Source organism: Notamacropus eugenii, chromosome 3, assembly GCF_028372415.1.
Source record: "Notamacropus eugenii isolate mMacEug1 chromosome 3, mMacEug1.pri_v2, whole genome shotgun sequence".
Classification (NCBI taxonomy): Eukaryota; Metazoa; Chordata; class Mammalia; order Diprotodontia; family Macropodidae; genus Notamacropus; species Notamacropus eugenii.
In genome coordinates this window covers 97,345,393-97,370,270 of record NC_092874.1, presented here as the reverse complement: position 1 = coordinate 97,370,270, position 24,878 = coordinate 97,345,393, and the positions used below count along the sequence as shown (strand labels likewise).

At 47.7% G+C, this 24,878-nt stretch overlaps 1 protein-coding gene across 20 annotated transcripts in view; it reads left to right on the top strand.

The window, feature by feature from the left end:
- Positions 1 to 24,878, top strand: part of LOC140533059 (SCO-spondin-like) — a 92,815-nt gene that overhangs the window by 12,000 nt on the left and 55,937 nt on the right. For 16 of the 20 annotated variants that reach the window (XR_011976779.1, XR_011976780.1, XR_011976778.1 and 13 more), the window contains 31 exons: positions 488 to 632; positions 818 to 935; positions 1,146 to 1,321; positions 2,013 to 2,243; positions 2,383 to 2,548; positions 2,829 to 3,063; positions 6,570 to 6,759; positions 6,917 to 7,011; positions 7,357 to 7,613; positions 7,889 to 8,023; positions 8,731 to 8,933; positions 9,104 to 9,231; positions 9,330 to 9,439; positions 9,723 to 9,872; positions 10,116 to 10,209; positions 10,314 to 10,483; positions 10,759 to 10,992; positions 11,297 to 11,521; positions 13,547 to 13,780; positions 14,124 to 14,252; positions 14,446 to 14,537; positions 14,648 to 14,879; positions 15,170 to 15,322; positions 15,693 to 15,833; positions 15,961 to 16,143; positions 16,423 to 16,573; positions 17,297 to 17,450; positions 17,752 to 17,806; positions 19,140 to 19,238; positions 19,662 to 19,880; positions 20,115 to 20,242. Coding sequence is in view for 17 of the 20 variants with exons in the window: in XM_072652356.1 (XP_072508457.1) it covers positions 488 to 632; positions 818 to 935; positions 1,146 to 1,321; positions 2,013 to 2,243; positions 2,383 to 2,548; positions 2,829 to 3,063; positions 6,570 to 6,759; positions 6,917 to 7,011; positions 7,357 to 7,613; positions 7,889 to 8,023; positions 8,731 to 8,933; positions 9,104 to 9,231; positions 9,330 to 9,439; positions 9,723 to 9,872; positions 10,116 to 10,209; positions 10,314 to 10,483; positions 10,759 to 10,992; positions 11,297 to 11,521; positions 13,547 to 13,780; positions 14,124 to 14,252; positions 14,446 to 14,537; positions 14,648 to 14,879; positions 15,170 to 15,322; positions 15,693 to 15,833; positions 15,961 to 16,143; positions 16,423 to 16,573; positions 17,297 to 17,450; positions 17,752 to 17,806; positions 19,140 to 19,238; positions 19,662 to 19,880; positions 20,115 to 20,242 (5,032 nt within the window). In the remaining 3 variants the exon portion in view is untranslated. Of the gene's footprint in view, positions 1 to 487; positions 633 to 817; positions 936 to 1,145; positions 1,322 to 2,012; positions 2,244 to 2,382; positions 2,549 to 2,828; positions 3,064 to 6,569; positions 6,760 to 6,916; positions 7,012 to 7,356; positions 7,614 to 7,888; positions 8,024 to 8,730; positions 8,934 to 9,103; positions 9,232 to 9,329; positions 9,440 to 9,722; positions 9,873 to 10,115; positions 10,210 to 10,313; positions 10,484 to 10,758; positions 10,993 to 11,296; positions 11,522 to 13,546; positions 13,781 to 14,123; positions 14,253 to 14,445; positions 14,538 to 14,647; positions 14,880 to 15,169; positions 15,323 to 15,692; positions 15,834 to 15,960; positions 16,144 to 16,422; positions 16,574 to 17,296; positions 17,451 to 17,751; positions 17,807 to 19,139; positions 19,239 to 19,661; positions 19,881 to 20,114; positions 20,243 to 24,878 lie in introns of those variants that run through there. The other 4 variants (XM_072652365.1, XM_072652362.1, XM_072652369.1 and 1 more) reach the window with 4 other exon arrangements.

The window sequence follows — 24,878 nt, the reverse complement described above, 5'->3', positions numbered from 1 at the left end:
GGACACTTCTCTCTGTGCCAACCCCCTTGTCCTCCAAGTCACCCTCACGTTCCTGCTTTGGGGTACCTTCAGAGTAACCTCTGATCTCCTCGTAGAGACCCTTCATGTGGCCAGAGTGACTTACAGCAATAAAAACTTTAATGGGGTAGCCATAATGAAAGTTAAATTTGGGTAATACTTCAAGGTTTGCAAAGCACACTATATAGGTGATATCATTTGAGTCTTAAAACAACCCTCTGAGGTAGGGGCTATTATTATTCCCATTTTACAGATAATGAAACTGAGGCTTAGAGAAGTTAAGGACTTGTCCAGGATCAGACAGCTAGGAAATATCTGAGACAGGTTTTGAAGTCAAGTCTGACTCTAGGTCCAGTGCTCCATCTGCTAAGGTGAAGGAAGGGAGGGATGGAAAGGGGCTCACCCCAGCTCTGCTTCTATGTTCTCCTTTGATACGGTTGTTGATCTAACCTTCTCCTTCCCCCCTCAGTGTGTGCCTGGAAGGCCACTGGCATTGTTCCCAGAAACCATGCCCAGCTGAATGTGCAGTGGGTGGGGATGGGCACTACGTTACCTTCGATGGGCGAAGTTTCTTCTTCCAGGGCATTGGGGGCTGCCAGTACAGTCTGGTACAGGTGGGCATCAGAGGGGAACTGAAAGGGAAAGAAATTCTTGGGAGAGGGTGGTGGTTTGGTAAACATTGTCTAGAAGTGGCCCTTGCCCACCCAACTGTGGTGAAGTGTTTATCACGAGAGCTGGGTTGCCATTCTGGGTTCAGTAGTGGGCACAGATTCTGACCTGAGGAGTTTTCCTATCCTAGGATTATTTGAAGGGGCAGCTGCTTATGGTATTGGAGCATGGGGTCTGTGAGACTGGAAGCTGTCTCCGTGCCATCTCTGTCACCCTGGGTGAAGTCTATGTTCAGCTCCGGGACTCAGGTGCCCCTCGATCTGACATTCTGTCTTTATATCTCCAGACCATTTCCTTTACCTCCTGCCTCACCTATTCCCACTACTCCTTCTCTCCCAAACATTCAGAATGCTCTCTTCTTTACCCCGTGTCCCCCAGCATGGCATACACACACTCCCATTCCCTTTTCTGTGTCATAGGGAGCCTCTTCCTTCCAACAATACCCTCTTTGTCCACAGGGGCAGTGCTGGTAGGCAGGAAAGAGGTGGCATTGCCTTGGGTAGGGCCTGGGGGTCTCAACATCCATCATGCCTCCTCTACCTTCCTATTGCTTCGTGGGCCCGGTGTCTGGCTCCTCTGGGGTGTGCATGAACCTGCCGCATACATTACCTTGGAACCCCTCTACGCTCATCGGGTATGTCTGGGTGAGGGGACCAAGGCTCTGGGGAGATGCTGGGCTCCCTTGGGGGAGATACTACATTTTAGGAGGGGCTTTGACAAATAGGAATGGGTGTAGAGGACAATCAGGGCCTGGAGACCGACACGTGAAGAGAGAACTGGGAATATTTACCCTGGATAAGATAGGACTTAGGGATGAGAAACTTAGAGATGGAAGAGACATTCAAGGTCATCTCTTTCAATTTCCTGATTTTATAAATGAAGAAGATACTGAGAGATGAGATGACTTGCCCAAGGTGGCATAGTGTTGAGGCAGAGTCAGAATTTGAATTTAGATCCTCCGATTTCCAGTCCAGCACTTCTTGCAAAGGACCCTTGTGTTGAAGAGAATCTAACCTATTCTGATTGTCCCAATGGGGGAGAACTAGGAATAATGGGTGGGAGGTGAGAAGAAGCAATCATCAGAACTGACCTGAGGTACCGTGGGTGGCTTCAGGAGGTTACTCATCAAAGGAGGTATTTATAAGGAAGTGGTCACTTTTGAAGTGCATTGTAGAGGAGTTCTGGGTTCAGTGGTGAGTTAGATCGGATGGCTTCTGATCTCCCTCCCAACTCAGAAATGCCACGTTCTGAGTGTGAGGGATTCTGGGGAAGGGGAGGGATGGAAGGGTTCACGCTGACTGGCTTATTCCTACTGGCGGTCCCAGGTGAGGGGTATGTGTGGAACCTTCACTTGGAACCAGCAGGATGACTTCCTGACTCCCGCTGGAGACGTGGAATCCAGTGTAGCTGCCTTTGCTGTCAAATTCCAGCTGAGTGGGGAGCGTGCCTGCCGTTTGGGGGACACTATTATCCCACTTAACCCTTGCAGCACCCATACTCAGCGCCGGCCCTACGCAGAAGCCACCTGTGCCATTCTCCAAAGCCCGGTTTTCCAGGTACCCCAAGCACCAAGGCATGATACTGTGGAGATGGTCATTAGCATTGGGGATGTGCTGGTTGGGATGGTGGGAAGGAGTCTTGTGCAGTAACTGACTCAGCCCCTCATGCCTCTCCTCATGCCCCTCATGCCCCCAGCAATGCCACAGTTTAGTGGAACAAGAGCCTTACCATTTACGGTGCCTGTCAGCAGTGTGTAGCTGTGCTCTGGGTCATGATTGCCTGTGTCCTGTGCTATCTGCCTATGCCCGCCACTGCGCCCGGGAGGGTGTGCTCAGCCCCTGGAGGAACCAGACTCTGTGTCGTGAGTTCTTCTTCTGTCTACCTTCCTATTTCCCTCCCTTTCCTCCTTCCCCTTTCTCCTCAATGGAGAAGTTGATCCTCCTTATGAGTCTCCACCAGGGCGACAATCCTTTCCCAGAGTGATCTCTGTCCTTCCCCAGAACGACCTCTGTCCTTCATCTCCCTAGAGTCTCCCTGTACAGAGAATAGGGCAATCGGTGGTGTTTGAAGGACCAACTAGGCCAAGGAGGCCTAGTTCTTCTACAATGCTACTCCTGACTTGTGTCCATATCAATCCTCAGCTGTCATGTGCCCAGCTGGCCAGGAGTACCAAGAATGTGCCCCAGTGTGTGGCCAGAAATGTGGAGAACCAGAGACTTGTGGGCAATATGTGGGCTGTGTGGCAGGTTGCAACTGTCCCTCTGGCCTGCTGTGGGATCATGAGAGCCAGTGTGTGCCCTCCAGACTGTGTCCCTGCCAGCTGGGAGGCCAGTCTCACCCTCCAGGCAGCATCACTTTGCAGGGATGCAATCGCTGGTGAGGATTGGATGCTGGGGACTAAGGGAAAGGCTGGGGATGAAGGGAGCCTTGGTGTGAGAGGGGTCAAAGTAAGAGAGGCCTTCAGGGTGGGCTACATGGGACAAGGGGACCAGGCTAGGCACAAAACTGTTTGTAAATGGTGCCAGATTTGTGGCATAGAAGTTTAAGGCAGCTGGGGGACCTAGGTGAGAGATCTGGACACCTGGATCACCATGGGGAAGACCCCAAAGGTGTGGCCTCATGGGTTCCTTAGTTTAGATTGTCATAGCTGGAGAATATTCAGGGATTGGGATTATTTGGGGGACATCGTGGTGTAATACAGGAGCAAGGGCCTCAGAGCCAGCTGCTTGGCCACATAATGAACTGTGTCACCTTGAGCAGATGACTTACCCTCATCCAGCCTCAGTTTTGGCGTTGGTGAAATAGGGATGATTATAATAACTCTTTTACTACATACAGGACTGTTGTTAGGATCCAATAAGAAAACATATGTACTTTGTCAACCTTAATGCATTTATATATGTATATATGTGCACATATATAAATACATATACATATATACACATAATACATATATACACACACACACATATTTACACATATATATAAATGTCAAGCTATGTGGAATGTGGATAGAACTGACTTGCGTGTGACTCTGGCCTCAGTTGCATACTAGCAGTGTGACCTGGGGCAAGTCACTTAACTGCTTTCTGCCTCAGTTTCCTTATCTCTGAATTGGGTATAGTCATAGCACTCACTTCCTAGGGTTGTTGTGAGAACCTAATGAGATAATATCTGTGAAGCTCTTTGTGAGGCTTCAAGAGCTACAGAAACACAGCCATTTTTGTTGTTCTTGGGCAGAGAGGCTTTGGTAAAATATACTCATGCTCTGGGTCGACCTAGCCTAGCCCAGGTGCAGAGCTTTGAGGATTTTTAATCCTTCTCCCTCCTTGTCCCATTCAAACCAACATCCTCTCTCAGTTCTGGGACTTAGTTATCCTTGGTCCTGGGAAGGTGGTGGCCATTTACTGTCCTATGGTTAACCAATTCTTTTCTCCTTATCAAAATCTGGAGCCCAAACCTCCCTAAGGCAAAAACTGCCTTGCCTTGCAACCATTTCCTTCTCCCTATCCACTTCAACCAGCTTCAGCATGTTCCTGTCCCCATCTGCCTTTTTCTTCCTTTTGGTCTTTGGAAACCCTGTTCTGTGGCTAACAAGTTGTCCCTAGTGTTAGATCTCTTTTGGCACAACCTCCATCTTCCATATAATACACACACACACACACACACACACACACACACACACACACACACACACACATACACACACACATACACACGCACATACACATACGCACACACACGTACTCATATATATGCATATATATATATATAATTCATTCATCTATCCACCATTCATCCATTCTTTTGCCATCTGAACAAACTAGGTGGCACAGTGGATAGAGTGCTATGGCCTGAAGTCAGGAAGACCTGAGTTCAAATCCAGCCTTAGGCACTTACTAGTTGTATGACCCTGGGCAAATCACTTAAACTCTGTCTCAGTTTCCTCATTTGTAAAGTAGGGATAATAATAGCACCTACCCCCCAGGGTTGTTGTGAGGATTAAATGAAATAATGATCCTAAAGTGCTCAGCACAGTGCCTGGCACATAGTAGGTACTACATAAATCTTAACTATTGTTATTCTTCTTCCATTAAAAAGCATTTATTTTCTTTCCTTCTCACCTACCTCCCATTTAAAAGCAAAAAAAGAAAAGGCAAATCCTTGCAAAGAATATGCTTAGTCAAGCAAAACAAATTCCCACACTGACCATACCCCCAAATATGTCTGCTTCTGCCCCCTGAGTCCGTCACCTTCCTACCATGAGGCAGCTTCATCATCAGTCTTCTGGAAGTGTAGTTGCTCAACAGTCGGTCAGAGTTCTTGAGTCTTTCTTCGCTATTCTATCAGTTATTCTGGTTTTACTCACTTCACTGTGCATTCATGCACACAGGTGTTCCCAGGTTTCACTGAAAACCTTCCCTTTCATCATTTCTTACCACACAATTATAGTTCATTACATTCATATACTACAATTTGTTCAGCCATTCCCCAAGTGATGGACACCCCCTTTATTTCCAGTTCAATTCTACCACAAGAAGAGCTGCTATAAATATTTTCATGTATGTGGGTCCTTTTCCTCTTTCATTGATCTCTTTAGGGTATCATCTTTCTATGGAAACCTGACTCATGTCAGAAGATACTAGAACCTTGGCTATCCATTGTCTCAGTACTGGCTGCATCTTTCAAGTTCCCCTCCTGATACTTTCCTCTCATCACACACACACACACACACACACACACACACACACACACACACACACAGACACACACCACACTGGCTAGAAGGAAGGAGAGGCATACTTCTTGCTCCCCACTGACCCTTTCATACCCTCCCTTTCATGCCATCACAACCCCTCCTCCTTTGAGGTTTATTCCATCCAGATATATCATGCCACCTGGATCCCAGTGACCACTTCTAGGTAATTTTCTCTCCCTTTTTTGAGGTGCCTAGTACCTGGCTCATAGTCCTGTTCTACATTCCAAGCCCTATCCTTATACACTTAGGGGCTTCATTATTCATGTGCATATCCTCTCAAATGCCCTGACTTTCCCTTCATGAGCATCCTCAGCTCCAGCTCAGCCATATACAGGACTGGTCATACCTTTGATCTCATCATCACCCACAGACATTCTCAACTAAAGCTCAGGGAAGAGACAGGTGGGCTGGATATATTGATCTGGGAGTCATCTATATGGAAATGATACTTAGACCTTTGGGATCTGATGGGATTACCAAGACAGTAGAAATATTAGCCCTTATGGAAGAGATGGGGGACGAGGGAACAAGTATTTGTTGAGTTCATATTATCTGTCAGACACTGTGCTAAGCACTTTACAAATATTGTTATATTTGATCTTCACAACAACGCTGGGAGGTTAGTGATGTTATTATTCCTGTTTTGCTGTTGAGGAAACTGAGGAAGATAGAGGTTAAGTGACTTGCCTAGAGTCATAAAGCTAGGAAGTATCTGAGGTTGGATTTGAACTCAGGTCTTCCTGATTCTAAACCTAGCACTCTATCCATAGCACCACTTAGCCAGGGGTTAGAGCTCTCTCTAGTTAATAAATGAACGAATGGTTCCTCCATTATTGGATTATCGGCCCTGGGAGCCAGAGGGCAAACATCATAGATGATGTCCTGGATGGAGACCAAAGCCAACCAAATGCCCTTTCAATCCTGTCTGAGGAGGGGCAGAGTGCTGAGATCCCCAAAACCAAGGCTGGATTTTGGATTCTTGGGTCTCCTTTATCAATGTCAGAGATTTGGGTTCCTGTGTGATTAGGACTGGGAGATGCTTGAGTTTTCTGGCCCGGGGGCAGGAAGTGGGAGTTAGCATAGAGTAGATTTAGTGAATTTAACTCTTATTCCCTGCTGGCAGTGTGTGCCTGGACAGAGGCATCTGGAACTGTACCACTCATCATTGTGACCCAGGAGTGGCATTCTGCCCTGGAGGGCGTATATATTCCCCAGGCTCTTGCCTTATTACCTGTGACAGTCTCAGTGCCAATGTCTCCTGTCCCACAGATACTTCTGATGGCTGTATTTGCCCTCTGGGCACTGTACTGCTGGTGAGTAGGGGAGAGTCCAGACAGAAGGAAGGTACTCTGGGGGTTGGCTTTGGTCTCCATCCAGGACATCATCTATGATGTTTGCCCTCTGGCTCCCAGGGCCAATAAGCAGGGTTGACTTGTGGGTGCTCTTTGATCCTTCTTTTTTCTTGCCTAGAATGAACACTGTGTGTCCCCTGAACTGTGCCCCTGCAGACACAGTGGGCAGCTGTACCCACCCAACTCGACTATCCAGGAGGACTGTAATACTTGGTAAGGCCTGGTCTCTGTCCCTCTGTCTCTCCATGATATAGTGGCCTCAGCCTCCATCACCTGAGTGGGTACAAGGCTAAGGCAAAGCACTACCTAAGATAGTCCTAAGGTAATGCCTGCTGGGGACTCTCTCTGAATCTCAGTCAGGTCAGGGAGCATTCTGACTAGCTTCCTTGTCTTTGACATATTTCTGACCTGACATGTTCTGAAAGAACTGACTTAGTGCCAGTGTCCCTAAGCTGTTATCATAACTGTGACTTTGACCCCATGCCCATAAGGCTAGTGACCCTTGACCCTCTGACCCCATACTCTCTCATTGATCCCCTCTGCCTTTCCCCAATTCAGCGTGTGTCAGGGCCAACAGTGGCATTGCACAGGTCACCAGTGCAGTGGACGGTGCCAGGCTTCGGGTGCCCCTCACTATGTGACATTTGATGGCCTGGCATTCACCTTCCCTGGGACCTGCGAGTATCTGCTGGTACGAGAGGTGGATGGGAGCTTTGCCATCTCTGCCCAGAACCTGCCCTGTGGGACCAGTGGCCTTACTTGTACCAAGTCCCTGACCATTCGTCTGGGGAACACCATTGTGCATATGCTCAGAGGTACCTGGGGTCAGGGGATGGCGGGGAGCTGCTGGAAGGGCCATCACTTCCTGAGGAGAGGGGAATGGGAGCAGAGGTGAATGATATCAGGGGACAGAACAGTCTGCACCAGATGAGGAGCTGACAGTCTAGACTTCTCTAACCTGGTCTGTGTTCGGGCCATACCATAGGTAACAATACTCCCCCTGTTTAGGAAGGGTAGGGGGAGGCCAGAGGTCCCAAAGATGATCTAGGATAGCCCCCACAATATTTTCCTTCTATCCCTAACCCTACAGGTCGGGCAGTGACAGTGAACGGAGTGAGTGTACGCCCTCCCAAGATCTACACAGGCCCCGGGCTGAGCCTGAGACAAGTTGGTCTGTCCTTGTTGCTCACTGCTCGCCTTGGCCTTTCCTTACTCTGGGATGGAGGTCAGGACCCAACTCTTGAACCCTGATTGTAACGGTCACTTGACTCTTAATTCTCAGTCTCTCAGCTCCCATCCTCATTTATATTGACCTAAACTCACTCTCGGATATAGCAAATACTCAAACTTTATATCACCTTCCTTGTTCAGGCTGGCATTGAGACCAAGGCTAGACCCCTGACCTCTGACTCCTGTCTTTATCCATCTTTCCCCATAGTTTTCTAGCCAACATGACTTCTGGGTGTCATCTAGAACCCTAAGGCTAGTTTTTTTCCCTTCTGAAATCAATCTTGAGGAGTCTCTGTTCCCATCCTCCCTTTATAAAAGTTCTATTTTCAGTCCTAAAGGCAATCCCTTACCTCTGGACTTCCTTTCCAAGGGGAAATCCACAACTTTCTGCGGTCAAGTATCCCAACCTACCTCCATTAAAACTCCCATCAATAACCGTTAGTGGTGCCTTGACCCTTTGGTTTTACTGATCCCATGAAGATCACAACTGCCACATCTTAATAGATGTCTTGCTGATTTGCTTAAGGCTCAGAGACTTGCCTAGAGTCACACAAAGGGTCACCCTTGTCAGAGGGTTCTTGACTTCATGTCCCATACTGGCGAACCTTACAGTGCCCACCTTGCCATTTCTCTACTGTCCCTGGTGAAGACTACACTGGTCATTTCTGATCAGTCTCCCTGCTTGGTCTCTCCCTCTGCCAGGCACCCGGGTTATGATACTGTTGGTCCCCCAGTTCCGGGGCCGTGTGGCAGGGCTATGTGGGAACTTTGATGGTGATGCCGCCAATGATCTTCAAAGTCGTCAGGGTGTCCTGGAGCCTACAGCTGAACTAGCTGCCCACTCCTGGCGTCTCAGCCTCCTCTGCCCTGAACCAAGTCTTGGAGACATACCCCATCCTTGTGCCGTAAGGGAGAAATGGATATCATCCTATATTATCTATAGGATGGAGGGGCTTGAGAGAAAAGGAGAGAGTCAGAAAGGCCTGAGGAGATGGGAGGGGAGGAATCTGGGCATCTTAGAAGGGGTAGTTCCTATGAAGGGACACTGCTACGTCCTCACTCTCCTTCCTTGCAGGTGAATGCCCACAGGGTGGGCTGGGCTAGAGCCCGGTGTGGGGTGCTGCTTCAGTCACTCTTTGCCCCCTGCCACGTGGAGGTCCCTCCCCAGCAGTACTATGAGTGGTGTGTGTATGACGCCTGTGGGTAAGGAAGGGCTGAAATTTAGGGCGGGAAGGTCAGGTGAGGGTTGTGTATGTATTTGGTGGGCTGGGGATCAGGTACTGAGACCACCTGTCTGGCAGCTGTGACTCAGGAGGCGACTGTGAGTGTCTCTGTTCAGCTCTTGCTACCTACGCAGAGGAGTGTGCCTGGCATGGGCACCGTGTGCATTGGCGCAGCCAGGACCTCTGCCGTGAGTGCCTTTTTTTCTTTCCTGCCTGTCCTCTCTTACTCTCCTCCCTCCTGGGGCTGCTTCTTTCACCCAGGGCAGCCAGAACTGCTCAGAATTGCTTAGCACTGGCATTGCTTAAGAATGCCTACTACTTACTCCCAGCATTCCCAAGTGTCAGTGCCTGTTGTGCCTAGATTACCCAGTGCCTACATATTCTGATGCTCGTTATTTCTAGTTTATGTACTGCTCATAGGTTCTTGTGACCCTGTGCTCCTCTTACCTGGGTCTGTCTTGATCTATGCAGCTATACAGTGTGAGGGAGGTCAGGTCTATGAAGCCTGTGGCCCCGTCTGCCCTGCCACCTGCCAAAACCCTGGTCCTGAGCCTGCGTGGCATTGCCAAGCTGTGCCCTGTGTGGAGGGATGCTTCTGTCCTGAGGGCACTCTCCTTCATGGTGTGTAGGACCTGGGGGATAGGGCAGAAGGGATGGTAGGAAGGGGGTAGAATAATCTTAGCATGGGGTGAAGGGCAGCTCTGATCATAGATAGCTTTAGTGTCAGGAGTGGGAATGGGCAGTGACAGCTCTGGGCAGATGCTTACTAGATGCTTGGTGTGGGGCACTTCTCCCTGAACCAGGCTAGCTAGGGGAGATCTGGAACCTTGAGGGCGTTCCTTACCCATCCCATTCCTCTCTCAGGTGGGGTCTGTTTGGAGCCAGCTGCCTGTCCCTGTGAGTGGAGAGGGAGCTTCTTGCCCCTGGGAACAATGCTGCAGAGGGACTGTGGGAACTGGTGAGTGTACGGGGGAAGCAGGAGGAGATGAAATGAAATGGAACCTTTGTGCCTATATGGAATTCCTGTGTTTCTCTCCCACCACTGACCTCTTACTTTCTTAGCACGTGCCAAGCAGGAGAGTGGAACTGTGGGGAAGCAGGTTCCCAGTGTGGGGAGATGATGCTGGAGTGTGCAGAGGGTGAAGTTCCCTGCCGAGACAATGGGTACTGTGTGCCCCAGGTGTGGCTCTGTGACAACCAGGATGACTGTGGGGATGGCTCTGATGAAGAGGGTAATTCTGGGTCTGTGTCTACACATGTGCACGTCCCTGTGTGTATGCTTGAACTTAGATACTTGTAGAGTACAGATGCCATCTCACCCCCATGCTCCCATTCCCAAGGGCTGTGAGTTTTGGAGAGTTAGCCCTGAGGTTTTGTGTACGTGTGCGTGTTTGGGGTGGGTAGAGGTGTTGTTCCATTAGGAGTAGAAAAGGCTAAGGTCTTTCTTGTATGAGCCTGGGGAATGCCTGTCTCAGGCACTGAGATCTCAGTGCCCATCTGTGTGCAGGCTGTGCCCCTCCAGGCTGTGAAGAGGGGCAGTTCTCCTGCGGCAAAGGGCGTTGTCTGCCCATGTCATTGCACTGCGATGGACGAGACGACTGTGGAGATGGGGCAGATGAGCATGGCTGCCCATGCCCCAAGGAATTCCTACCCTGTGCTGATGGGCAATGCCTGCCTCTGGCCCAACTTTGTGATGGGCATCCTGACTGCCCAGACGGTGCTGATGAAGAGTCCTGCCTGGGTAAGTTCCATTTTTCCAGCCCTTGGGCTCCATTCCATTGGGTACCCCCTACTTGCTGCCTTAAGTACCAATCCATTTCTTAGAACCTCTCTTTTTCCTATGGGTACCATCTATTCTAGTATTCCAAATCATCATGAGACTTATTTTTCCCATGATGCCCACCCAAAAGTTGATATTCATTATGTAAATATGTGATGTTCTTTGGCAGGGGCTCCCTACAGATCATCCTTTGTCCCAGAGCTCACATATGCAGAGGGGTATGCATAGGCAGAGAGGCACTAGTTCTTCTATTCTTTGATCACAGGATGGGAGAACTGTGGCCCTGGAGAGGTGCCCTGCTTGGATGGAACTTGTGTTGGCACTTCTCAGCTGTGTGATGGGGCCTGGAACTGTGTAGATGGGGCAGATGAAGGACCCAGGTACTGCCCCTCTCCCCTTCTACCGACTCCCCCTGCTGACACCCCCACTGGACCCTCCATGGATAACCTGGAGAGCAGACCGACTTCTCTGATCAGAGGCAGCAGTCCTGGTGAGGGGGCTGGGGCAGGAGGGGGGGACTTCTGGCCACATCGGGGAAGAGAAAGAGGTAATAGGAGTGCAATGATGATAATATTGCCTAAGAACATGATACTATTAATTTAAATTTATTATATTATTTAATTTTGTTACTCATTATATCAATGTTAATGTGTTAATTTTATTAATATAATCAAAGTCGCATTTATGTCTTACATGCAGCTTTTCCAGGATATCATCCTTTCACAATCTCTCTTGTTTCTTCTGCTTCTCCTATAAGATAGGCAGGGGAGGTGGTAACATTCTTACTGGATAGAAGAGGAAATGAAGGTGTGACAAGACTGCTGGAGTGGAAGTCAGAAGTAGTAGATTAGAGCCTGTTACTAATTAGCCACATGACCTTGGGCAAGTCACTTCCCCTGTCTGGGCCTCAGTTTCTTTATCTGCCAAATGCAAGGGTTGAATGAGATTAGGAGTTCTTAACCTCTTTTTGTGTCATGGACCCCTTTAGCAAACTGGTGAAGCCTCTGACCCCCTATCAGAGCAATGCATTTAAACACGTAAATTGTATCAAATACACATAAATGCATAAAATGAAATACATGGGATCAGAAAGCAAACCAATGATATTGAAAGAGTTATCAGTATGTAATAATATGAATATATATGTACACAATTCACATTATACATATATGTGAATGAGTTCTAGGTTTAGAACCCTTAGATTAAATCATCTCTGAGTCCCTTTTAGTTCTGTTACTTTGTGATTCTATTAATTAACGGAAGAATAGGAGTAAAATCCACATCTCTAGGCTCTCCAATTGAGTTCTCTGTCTACTAGACTTTGCTACTTCTGAAGAGAGAGCCTGTGTCCCAAGGAGATGGCAGTTCTATGATTCCCTACCACTGAGGCCCCCTAGGCCTCCCAGGCCCACTCAGTCAATCAGTACCTTCCCTGAAGGCTCACGGTACAAGCTATCTCTATGCAAGACATGCGAGAGGGTTACAAGAAAATCTAAGGGACACAGAACCTCCCCCGCTGGGTTCTAAACCACAGCTGTGCACAGGAATTAAAATGGATGCTACAGTGAGCAAGGGCCACAGGATTTTCATCTCTTTGGGCTGGAGTGATAAGGGAAGGCTTCTGGAAGGTAGGATTTGAAACAAACTTTGAAAGCTGTATAGGAGGTAGGTGGGAGTGGTGTGTCGGTGATGTGGGACACAACGAGACTGTTCTGGCAGGAGAGGCCCTCCTCTAAAAAAGGGGATGTGCTCCTCTAAAGGGATGTGCTGGGAGGCAGTGTTGGAGAGTTCTCAATCTCAGAACTGAGAACTGGCCACGGGGAGCAAACCTGTGAAGGCTGTTGAGCATTGAAGTGACATGATGAGTGTTTGAGGGACATTCATGTCATCGTAAAACTAGCACTGGAAAGGATCTGCAAGGTCATATAGTTAAACTCCATCGTTTTACAGGTGAAGAAACAGAGACCCAGACAAGTTAAGTCATTTGCCCAAAGTCACAAAGTTGGGATTCAAGACCAACTTCTCCTGCTCCAAATCCATCATTCTTTCCAATGCTCCCTGCTGATTCAGTTGGCTATGGGGAGCTGAAGGGTTTGGAGGAGAAAATATAAGTAGTGAGATCTGTTAGCAGACCATTTCAATGGTCCTGGTGTGAGGGAATGAGTCTGATTTAGGGGATAGCAGTGGCAATGGGAAGAAGGAAAAACATGGAAGCAAAACCCCAGATTGTCAGAACTGGAAAGGACTTTATAGACTGTTAGTCCAATGGTCTTAAATTTTTTTTCTATATGAAGTAACTGAAGCCTGTCGAAGGCTTATGAGTTGTGCAAGGCCACGTAGCAAGTATCAGAGCCAGAAATACAACACAGGCATCCTGGTTCCCAGGCCAGTCGTCTTCCCACCACAGAATATGAAGTTATGATTCCCAAGCTTGAGGAGCTTACAGCCTAGTTAGATAGGGATAAGACTCATGCAAATGAAATGGGGGAAATTACGTGTTGTTTTGTGCCCATAGAACTACCCTGTGGTCACTATGAGTTCAGCTGTGGCAGTGGTGAGTGTATACCTCGGGGTTGGCACTGTGACTATGAAGAGGACTGTAAGAATGGTGCTGATGAGCTGGACTGTGGGCAGCTCTGCCCCCCACATCACATGCCCTGCCTCAGCCTCCACTGTATACCCTATCTGCAGCTCTGCGATGGAACTGCCCAGTGCCCAGATGGTTCCGATGAAAGCTTGGATGCTTGTGGTGAGTTGTCTGCCCTTCTAACCCTCAGACACTTATAACCACGTACCTAGGAGTCACCCAAAGCTTGCCAGTGTTTGTTCTCCCAGTTCTCACAGAAATGAAGATACCTCATCCTACTGTCTTCCTTAGGACACCCTCTGTCCTGGCATCATCCAACCACCAGGTCTTTTCAGCTTTCCTGACCAGGACAGTGCCTGAAAGGTGGAATACAGAGAGGGGTTTTCTGTATCTCAAGCTTAGATCTACCTCTTAAGTCCTATGCTCAGCTTACTCTGTTCCCTGGACATGGTTCTCTCCTACCTTGAGTGGGGTTGAACAATATGGAAAATGACTGTGTCCATAGGTTCCACCCAGCTGCCACCGTGTCCTGGGCTTTTCCCCTGTGGCTCAGCTCCCCGACTGTGCTTGAGGTTGACTCGGCTTTGTGATGGAATCCCTGACTGCCCAGAGGGTGAAGATGAACTAAACTGTGGTATGGATCCTTCCAGCCCTGATCCATCCTCCTTGCAATAGTGAGGGCCTAGGTTTATGGTCCAGGGGCTTGAGTGCTCATGGGCAGGGGGATGGCTTCTATGCGTGTGGACATTATCGTTGTCAAGAGGGATACCTCCCTGATACTTCATCCTATCTCCCTCCTCTCCCCTCCCTTCCCCTTTCTTTTCCAGAGAGGCTTCCATTCCCCACGACTCCTAACAAGACTGGGGTTCCTTGCCCTGAATATTCCTGCCCAGATGGCCGCTGTATCAGCTTTCAACAGGTGAGAGTCAGAGGTATAAGGGGTCACTCTTGTCATTCCTGCCTGATCTCTGACCTGCATGTTGACCTTCTACCTTCTGCCCATCTTGTCCCCATTCTCCCCCAACCCAGGTATGTGATGGACGGCCAGATTGTGAGGAGAAGGATGGGCTGGAGCCATCCTCTGAGGAGCAGGGCTGTGCCACATGGGGACCCTGGGCCCCATGGGGACTGTGCAGCCAGACTTGTGGGGCTGGGGTACAGGCTAGGAGTCGCCTGTGCTCCCCCCCTAGTCTCCCTGTGCTTCAGCACTGTCTAGGCCTGGAACACCAAACCCGTGCTTGCTTCACTGTTGCCTGCCCTGGTGAGTGTGGGCCCTGGGGAACGAGGAGGGAGGGAGGCTGGCAATGTACATCTGCTGGAAGCCTTCAGGGGTGTGAGGGAGAGGGACTCAGCAGAACCCAAAGGATAGGGAAATCTGGTGAAGGAGAGTAGGGAAGAGGTAAAGGGAAAGTTACTGATTAGAGCTCCCTTTCCTTTCTCTGTTTGCTGTGCCTTCCTTCCTGCACCCTTCCCTTCCTGCCCATTCCCCTCTTCTCCCTGGTGTCAATATCCTTACATCTCTTTCTGCCCTCACTGCTGCCCTTCCCACAGAGGATGGCGTGTGGAGTGACTGGTCCCCCTGGTCTGAATGCTTGGAGCCATGTAGTGGAGTTGTGACCAGACATCGGGTCTGCCACCCACCCCAGAATGGTGGCCGGACCTGTGCCACATGGCCTGCGGGTCCCCACAGTACCCTCCAAACCAGTGAGTGCTCACTTACGGGGTAGGGACATGCCAGTGGGATAATGGGTAGAATTAGGGCAGTGGGCTGCACTAGTAAGTATACTGAACTTTGAATTAGGAGTCCCAGGCTTGAGATCTGGCTCTGAATCTGATTAGTTCTATGACCAAAGGCAGATCCCTTGGCTATCTTAACCTCAGTTTCTTTAATTGAAAAATGGGACAATAATTCTGTGCTAGCTACCCTACAGATTCCTTATCAAGAAACCACTACAGAAATATGGGTTATTATTATTATATTATTAAATTTTATGGGACAGTTGGTTGGGGGAAAGGCAGTGTGTCTTTTGAATTTTTTCTGTCCTCAATATATCTTGTTTCTGCTTCTATCCAGAGCCATGCTCACAGGATGGCTGCCCCAATGTCACTTCATGTCCAGGAGAGCTGGTACCCAAACCCTGTGCTCCTTGCCCTCTGACTTGTGCTGACATCTCCAGTCAGATCAAGTGCCTACCTGACCGACCCTGCAGTCCAGGTATTGTGCTCATGGGCAAGAGACTTGGGGAATGGCATTCAGCACCAGCTCAGCCTGCTCTCTAACCCTTAGTGGTTGGTCACTGGTACTTGTCTTCAGCATCGTTCTGTGCCTACCTACCCCTCAGGCTGTTGGTGTCCCGACGGTTGGGTTCTGGGCTTTGATGGACAGTGTGTACGACCCCGACAGTGTCCTTGCCTGGTGGAAGGCACTCGCTATTGGCCAGGGCAGCGGGTCAAGATCAATTGCCGTCTCTGTACATGTCAGGATGGCCGGCTACGTCGATGCCAGCCTAACCCTGACTGTGCTGGTGAGATATTCCCAGAATTATTTCCCTATATGCCACTCTTGACCCCTTACCTCATGGTCCATGACACCTTGGGAACCTGGCATCTCTTCTGCAAGCTATCCTCTATTTCACTGGGTCCTTTGCCTGGAATTTCCTCCTAGTACCCTCTACCTTAGGACCTAGGCCATTCTCTCTGACTTGACCCTTTCCTCCTAACTGCTAGAGCCTTCCTGTTCTGATTCACTCTTTACAAACTAATTTTGGGTCATCTATTCCCACCCCTTGTAAACTAATCTTTAGTGAACTGTGGCTGGTCATCTTGGTCACCATGGGCTGAATGTCTGGGCCCCTGTGGGAGCCAGAGCATCCAGTGGTCCTTCAGAAGTCCCAACAACCCTACCCACATGGGGCGTGGTTACCAGTGCAGAGGCATCTATCGAAAGGCCCGAAGGTAACTCCTACCACTATGCCTCAGCTATCCACACATTTTCAAACCCCCAAATACCCGAACCCCCAAATGTAAGGAAGCCCTATGCTAATACATTCAAATGTTAGAAATTATTTAGAGACAATATCTGTACTCCAAAACATAGGGACATCAAAGCACAGGTTTTACAATATCGACAATTAGGAGAACTGCCAGATACCAGGACCCAAAAATCTACTTAGGGTCTCATTTTCCTGTCCCCTCCCCCAAAAGGATTGTTGGTCTAGTAAGATTTCAGCCCAGGGTATTTGTTAGCCCATGGACAAATCTCAATAAGGCTAGAGTCAGAGGCCATTCTGTTTATCTAAGGCCTCTTCCATGTCTGAGTGTGCATCTTTCTTTCTGCTTTGATTCTGTCTTATGATTCATCAGGAGAAAACCAGGAAGGGAAAGAGAGGATCTTCTAGGAAGAATGGGGGTGAGGGTGGGATGGACTGAAAGATGGTGAGAGGAAAGACATGGGAGATCTTGAATTAGGGAACTCTTTGACACATGTTCATTTGCATGTTTTATATTTGTTTATATTTGCAAGTTGTTCTTTTGGTGTATGTAACTGAGGCACCTGGGAACTTGGATTCAGTGTGATTTATTCCTTGTTTCTTGAAATTGGCCTGGAGTCCATAGGGTGGGGAAGCCCACTTGGGACCTTCATGAATGCCGCAGCTTTTCCTTTCCTTCCCCAACCAGGTGTCAGACAGAGCCCTGTGAGGAATGTGAGCACCAGGGGAGCACACACAGAGTTGGGGAACGCTGGCGCTGGGGCAGATGCCAGGTGTGCCATTGTCTGCTGAACCACACAGTTCAGTGTTCTCCCTACTGCTCTCTGGGAGCCTGTCCACAGGTGAGGGCAGGGAGTGGCTAGTATTACCTGGGAAGAAGGAGGGGGCAGATGCTTGGGTGGGGTCTAGAAGCCAGGATGGTGACAATATAGCCTGGCAGTAGGGGAAGGGGGATGGAAGCAGGAGATGTTCATGATAGATGGAGTATAGTGGGAGATGTGAAGGATGGAAAGGGAGATTCCTCATCTATAAAATGAGGGCATTGGAATAGATGCCCTCTGAGGTCCGCTCCAACTTGACATCTATGATCCTGATGAGTTTTAGAGGGTTTCCCCATTTTCTATCTAACTCTTTTCTCCACAGGGTTGGATGCTGGTGGAGGGAAAGGAAGAATCATGTTGCCACTGTATTTCTGTTGGTGAGTTGGACTGGGGGTATGGGGTTACAGAGGAGAATTTGAGGATGGGAATAACATGATGGACTGGGAAAGGTCTTTGGGTGAAGACATCCCTCACCCATACTCGGTTCCCAGAGAAGCATTATGGTGTAGAGGAAGAAGACTGGCTTGGGATTCCAGAGACCTGAGTTCTGTGGAAGAATCCTGGGCAAGGAAAGAAATACCAATGTGTAGCAACTTCTCCCAGACCTATAACCACTCCCAGATTCCCTGGTTTCCAGGTTGCCCTCATCACCACTCTGATTTGATTAGAAGAAGACTGAGATCAGAGAATGCCACTCTCCTTCTGCCATACCTTTCTTCTTTAGTTGAAGGGAACACCTTTAGAACCCTCTTTCCATTTTTGCTTGGGACTTCACACACACAAACCACTGGGGGTTTATTCTGAAAAGTAATTGCGATGGTAAACTAAAGAGGAACGACATCGGAGAGGGACCATGCCATGGCATGTACAAATTGGGTTTTCCACCCTCCCCCTCATCCCTCATTCATTCTTTCATTTGGATCCGTCTTTGCCCACCTTGCTGGACAAGGTGAGTGTGCAAATCCACAGAATGTTAGTGGTTTGGGGCTTATCTCTGCTTTAATACAAAATGTTCTTATTTTGGTCATAGCTTTTGAGATCAAAGCTTTTTCATCTTAGAGCAAATTTATTAATTAATGAGACATTCAGTATTTTCATTAATTTATGAGGAAATGTCAGATATACTCCCTTGATTGACTTAAAGCCCAGACAAAAAATGAATAAGAAGATGAATCAAAAGCAGACAGGGGTGAAATTTTCATGCAGTTGTTAGCTGTGGCATATACAACTCCAGGAAGAACCCATAGGTACATGTGTGGGATTTTGTTCCTAGTTCCAGCTGATTAGCTATATGACCTTGGACAAGTTACTCACCTTCTTTCAACCTCAGTTTCCTCATCTGTAAAACAGGGATAATAACTTCTCAGGGTTTGTTATGAGAATCTTGAGTAGAGACAGGAGTGGAAATGACAATGCTTTGAGAAATAGTAACCATATCTAGTGCACAGTTTCCTGAGTATTGGATAGGTTACAGCATAATAGAAAGAAAACTGGGTTTTATTAGACCTGTCTTAGAATCTGAAATATCTGGACGATCTTGAGTAAGTTTCTTCATCTCATTTTTTTCCATCTGTAAAATAAGAGGGTTGGATTGATGATCTATACAGTCTTGTTCAGCTCTAGATGTTTCTGTGTGACCCAAAGGCCCAGGGGACTGAGACACCTTGAGATGTCCCCATCATAACTCTCAGGTTTGTTTTTCTCTGCTAGGAGAGAACAGGACAGCTGCCCCTACAACCACTCCATTGTTTCCTCCCAGTCTTCAACCAGAACCCGGTCTTTCCACTTACCCACTGCCTGCACCTGGAGGTGAAGACCAGATGCTTTTGTGGGAGAGGCAGGAAGAGTCTGAAGGAGGATAGGGCTGGCCTGGGATGGACTCTAGGGTCAGGTTGCCTGGGATTAGTGTCTAGTTCTTTGTGGGAGTGCTGGAGTGAGCCTGCTGTGCTGGTTGGGATATTCATGGTGGGACTGCTCCCTTGGCCCTTCTCTGGGTTCTCTTGGATTGTCCTTGTGCCTCAGACTAGCGTCTTGGGTTCCTTAGGGCTATATGGCCCAGCATCCATCATGTCTTCCCGACTGTCTCTCTTGCTCCCTCTCTCTATCCTGACCCAGGTCTTCCCCATACTCTCAATGTTTCCAGCAGATGTCCTTAGGCTCTCTACCTTTATACCAGCAATGTCTCTTCAACCCTCTGGATTTTCCCCATCCTGTATCTTTCCCTTCCTCCAGACCCTTGCTACTCCCCATTGGGCTTGTCAAGGCTCCCTTCTAGCAGTCTAAGGGCATCATCTGAACATCCTGAACACCCTGCCTGGGCAGGTCGTCTGGGGTCTTTGGTGTTGGGGCTGGAGCTCCAAGGCTGGAGTCCCAGGGAAGACACCTATGCTGAGTTGCACATCCAGCCCCCTTTCCTTCAGATGGATTTGCTAAGGCCCCGAAACCTCACTGGTCAGTAGGTAGAGGGTTGGAGGACTGACTTGGGAAAGGACAAAGGCTGAGAGGGCAGAAGAGTAGGGGTGGGGAGGTCAGAAGTCCTGAAGGAGGGTCATGGTATTTGGGGGGAATGGATGAGGGGCAGGGGAATAGGCACAGAGGTGGAGGGGCAAGGAGAGTGTGCTGGGACAGCATTGGGGGATTGCCAGGGCCTCTGACAGCTCTGATTTCTTCCTGGCCTCTCTACAGGCATTGTGGTCCAGGGAGCTGGTTCCTCTGATGCCTATGTCACCAGCTTTTCACTCCAGTTCAGTATTGATGGGCATCACTGGCATGACTACCATGAGGTTCTTCCAGGCATTCTGTCTATGCCCAAGGTACCCCCGCTTCAGTCCCCTCATTCCTTCCCTACGTGACGCTTGCTTAACTAGCTCGTTTTCCTGCCACCATTCTGTTCATCAAGGTGACTGACTCCTCTGTGAGATAATAGCCCTGGGCTAAGCACTGTGGACAATGATCCCTGTCCTAAATAAGCTTACAATTTATTTGGGGGTAGGGAGGGAAAGGCTAGAAATGCTAAACAACGAAAGAGTGATGTAGATAGCCTTTAAGTGCTAAAGGAGTTCAGAAAAGAAACAAATTACTGAGCCCTGGGGTGGTTGTGGAGCAGTAGAATTTGAGCCAGTCTTTAAAGGATGACTAAGAGCCTGATGAACATTTATTAAGCACCTACAATGTGCAAGTACTATGATAGAAGTTGTTTGTGCTCCCGAATCGTTTTTTCAGTCATGTCTGACTCTTTCTGACTCCATTTGGGGTTTTCTTGGCAAAGATACTGGAGCGGCTTGCCATTTCCTTTTCTAGCTTATTGGACAGATGAGGAAACTGAGGCAAACAGGGTTAAGTGCCTTGCCCAGGGTCACACAGCTAGGAAGTGTCTGAGGTTCCTGACCCCAGGCTGAGTTCTCTATTTACTTCATCACCTAGAATCTTAGAATCACCTTAGAATCTACAAAGACTAAAATGAAACAGTCAATGTCCTCAAGTGACTTAATTCTACTGGGAAGATATGATGTTCCTTTCTAAGTGAAAATAATGTAATTTGAGGAGTGAGAACATTAACAGTGGAGTGGTGAGGGTAGGGGGAGTAAATCAGGGAAGGTTTCCCATAGGAAGTTGCAATTGAGTTATGACTTGAAGGAAGTTAAAGGAAGGAGGTGAGGAAGGAGTGTATTACAGGAAGTTGGACATGGTTTGTGGGGTGGGAAATGGAATGTTGAATGTGGGGTATAGCCAGTAGCCCAGTTTGGTTGGAACATAGAGCATGTGAAAGGTAATATTAGGAAAAAGGGGTGGAAAGGTAGATTGGATCAAAATTGTTGAGAGCATCATGTGTCAGCTGAAGAGTCTGTATTTGATTTTAGAGGCAATGGGGAGCCATTGAAAGTTTTCAGGGAGGAGTAACATGGTCACACCAGTGACTTAGGAATATTATTTGGAGAGCTGCCTAGAGAATGAAGAGTAGAGAGACTGGAAACAGGGAGACTATTACAGGAGACTATTAAGACAAAATATATTATTATAATATTATAATAAAATAAGACTAAACAGGAAACTATTAAAATAGTCCAGAGAAAACTGACAAGGGACTGAATGAGAGTGATGACTATATGAATAAAGAGGTGATAGATTCAAGAAAGGATGTGGAGATGGAACTGACCAGATTTGACTATCCACTGAATGGTTAGATAGAATGAAGGAGAGGCAGGTGTTGTTGGACTTGGGCATTAGGGATGATGATGGTGACTCAAAAGATACAAGGAAATTTGGAAGGGATTTAGGTAGAAAGATGATGAACATTTTGGATGTATTAGCTTCGGACGCCAGTGAACATCCAGGTAGAGACATCCAGCAGGTTGTTGGTGATGGGGAACTAGAATTCAAGATATAAAATAGATATAAAATAGAATTCAAGACGTGTGTGTATGTGTGTGTGTGTGTGTGTGTGTGTGTGTGTGTGTGTGTGTGTGTGAGAGAGAGAGAGAGAGAGAGAGAGAGAGAGCAAGGCAATGTTCATAGCACTGGTGGTGACTACGAATATGCCAGTGTAGTTCTCAATCTCAAAGTATAAAAGACTCTCTATATACAAGGCAGAAGAAAAACATTGATTTAGACATCAGAAAGTGAAATCCCAGAACCAGAAAGTTAAATCTGTTATGATGACCAAGAAGTTAATAAACATGATCACAGCAGGGGGCAAAGCCATTCTCAAACCTCCCCTCAGTCAGGGCCTTCTCACTATCGACTGTCACAATGTGGCCTTTCCCCTCTGACCAGACCCCTGCTCACTCACTTCCTCCAGGTTCTGCTTCACCCTTCCTGTTCTGCCTCTTTAGCAAGCTCCTCCCACCACATGTGACTTAGGCTTCCAGGTGATTTAAACAGATTATATGGGCCTATTAATAAATGAGAAAGATCTTTCCATTTAAATTACTATTCCATTTAAATATATACATATGCATATGTGTATATATGGCAGCTAGGTGGTTCAGTGGATAGAGCACCAGGTCAGGAGTCAGGAAGACTTGGGTCTCAGAAAATATCTGTGTGACCCTGGGAGAGTTGCTTAACCCTATTTACCTCAGTTTTCTCATCCTATAAATGTATACATATCTATATCTATATCTATATCTATATCTATATGTATATAATAAGAGCTTGTTTTGGCATGATAGATGGAAAGCCAGCTTTTGAGTCAGGAAGACAAAGACTCAAGTCCTGCCTATTAATACCTAGTGATTTTGTGACTCTTAACCTCTCAGTGCCCCAGGCAACTTTTTAAGAGGGTAGGTTGCAGAATAGGAGGTGACTTGAACTGGGAGAGGGAGTTTCCTCACCCGATACCAAAGAAGTCACAGGTTTAATCCCTCTCCAAAAATATGCATGCATGAATACGTGTGTGTATAAAATTTTCAGCCTTATTTCATATACATATATATATATATTCTAACCATAATCTTTTCAGAACCCCAGTCTCCTATTAGCAACTGCATGCTAGATATCTCCATCTGGATTTATATTTACAGAGAGATTATGTGTGTATGTATAGTTATTGTCTCTAGTGTTATCTGTGTGGAGATGATAACTGCACCCACAGGAGATGCTGAAATCAATAAGGGGGGAAAGAGAGAGGGTCCAGGATGAGGCCATAGGGGACACCCATGGGTAGGGGTTGGGAGATACATGATGAACAAGGAAAGGAGACTAAGAAGAAACCGTCAAGAATGCAGAAAGAGATCAAGGAAGGAGAAGTGTTGCAGAAACCAAGGGAGGGGACAGCTTGGTGGCACAGTGGATAGAGTACCAGCCCTGGAGTCAGGAGGATCTGAGTTCAAATCTGATCTTTAGACACTCCCCATGTAACCCTGTGCAAGTCACTTAACTTCAATCGCACACCTTCTCCCCCCCCCAAAAAGCCCCAAAGAAATCAAAGGAGCATAGAGGATCCAGGAAGAGACGCTGATCAACAGAGTGAAAAACTGTAGAAAAGCCAAGGAGGATGAGGACTGGGGAAAGGTCACTGGGTTTAGCAGCCTGTTGTTGATTCAGAGAGGAAAGATGGAATGTCATGTAAAAAGAGTAGCAAGTAAGCCAGTCCAGCTGCACTGCGGAGCTTGGAAAGGGGAGTGATGAGTAATATGTCTGTCAGAGCAGGCTAGGACCCGCATGTGAAGGGTCTTGAATGCCAAAGGAAGTGGAATTTTATAGCAAAGGCAATAGGAGGCTAGTGGTGCTTTTCTAAATCAGGGAGTGACATGGTCAGACCTGTGTCTTAGGAATAGCACTTTGGCAACTGTATGCAGGACAATCAGAGAAGAGAGAGAGAGAGAGAGAGAGAGAGAGAGAGAGAGAGAGAGAGAGAGAGAGAGAGAGAGAGAGAGAGAGAGAGAGAGAGAGGAGAGAGAGAGAGAGAGAGACAGACAGACAGAGAGACAGAGACAGAGACAGAGACAGAGAGACAGAGAGAGAGACAAAGAGAGAGACAGAGACAGAGAGACAGAGAGAGAGACAGACAGAGACAGACAGAGAGACAGAGAGAGAGACAGAGAGACACAGAGAGACAGAGACAGAGAGACAGAGAGAGACAGAGAGAGATGGAGAGAGAGACAGAGATGGAGAAAGAAACCCACACACAAACAGGGAAACACAAAGAGAGAGACAGACAGTCAGAGACAGAGAGAGACACACACACACATACAGATGGAGACAGAGAGAGAGACAGAGACAGAGACAGAGAGCAGAGGCAAGGAGATCAATTAGGAGCCTATTGCAATAGTTCAAGTGAGAGGTGATGAGGGGGTGAACCAGGATGGTGGTGTGTGTGTGTGTGCGTGTAAAAAAAAGGACAGATGTGAAAGGGATGTTGAGGAGGTATAATCAACTAGACTTGGCAACTAATTGCATGGGGCAGGGGATAATTCTGAGGTTGAGGAGATTGGTAACTGGAAGGATGATAGTACCCTCGACAGAAATAGGTAAGTTGGGAAGAAAAGTGGTTTTTTTGGGAAAAGACAATGAATTTTGTTTTGGACATGTTGAGTTTGAGATGTCTATGGGATATCCAGTTGGAAATGACTAGTAGACAGTTGGTGATGAGCTTGAGTCAGAAACTAGGTCTAGATATATAGATTTATAAGTCAGTTACACAGAGATGATAATGAAACCTATGGGAGTTGCTGAGATCACCAAAAGAGTGAGAAGATGGTCTACTACAGAGCTTTAGAGAATATCTACAGTGAGGGGTTAGGACATGGATAATGTCCTATTAAGGGATCGTGTGAAGGAGCAGATAGACAGAGGAATGAGTGTCCAGAAGGTGGTGATATGTTGCAGAAAGGTCAGGAAGTATGAGGGAGAAATGGGAGAGCAACTTGAGGATCATGGGAGAGTTTTTTTTTTAAAGTTAGGGGGAGACCTAGGCATGTCTGTTGGTAGAAGAGAAGGGTGTGGAGA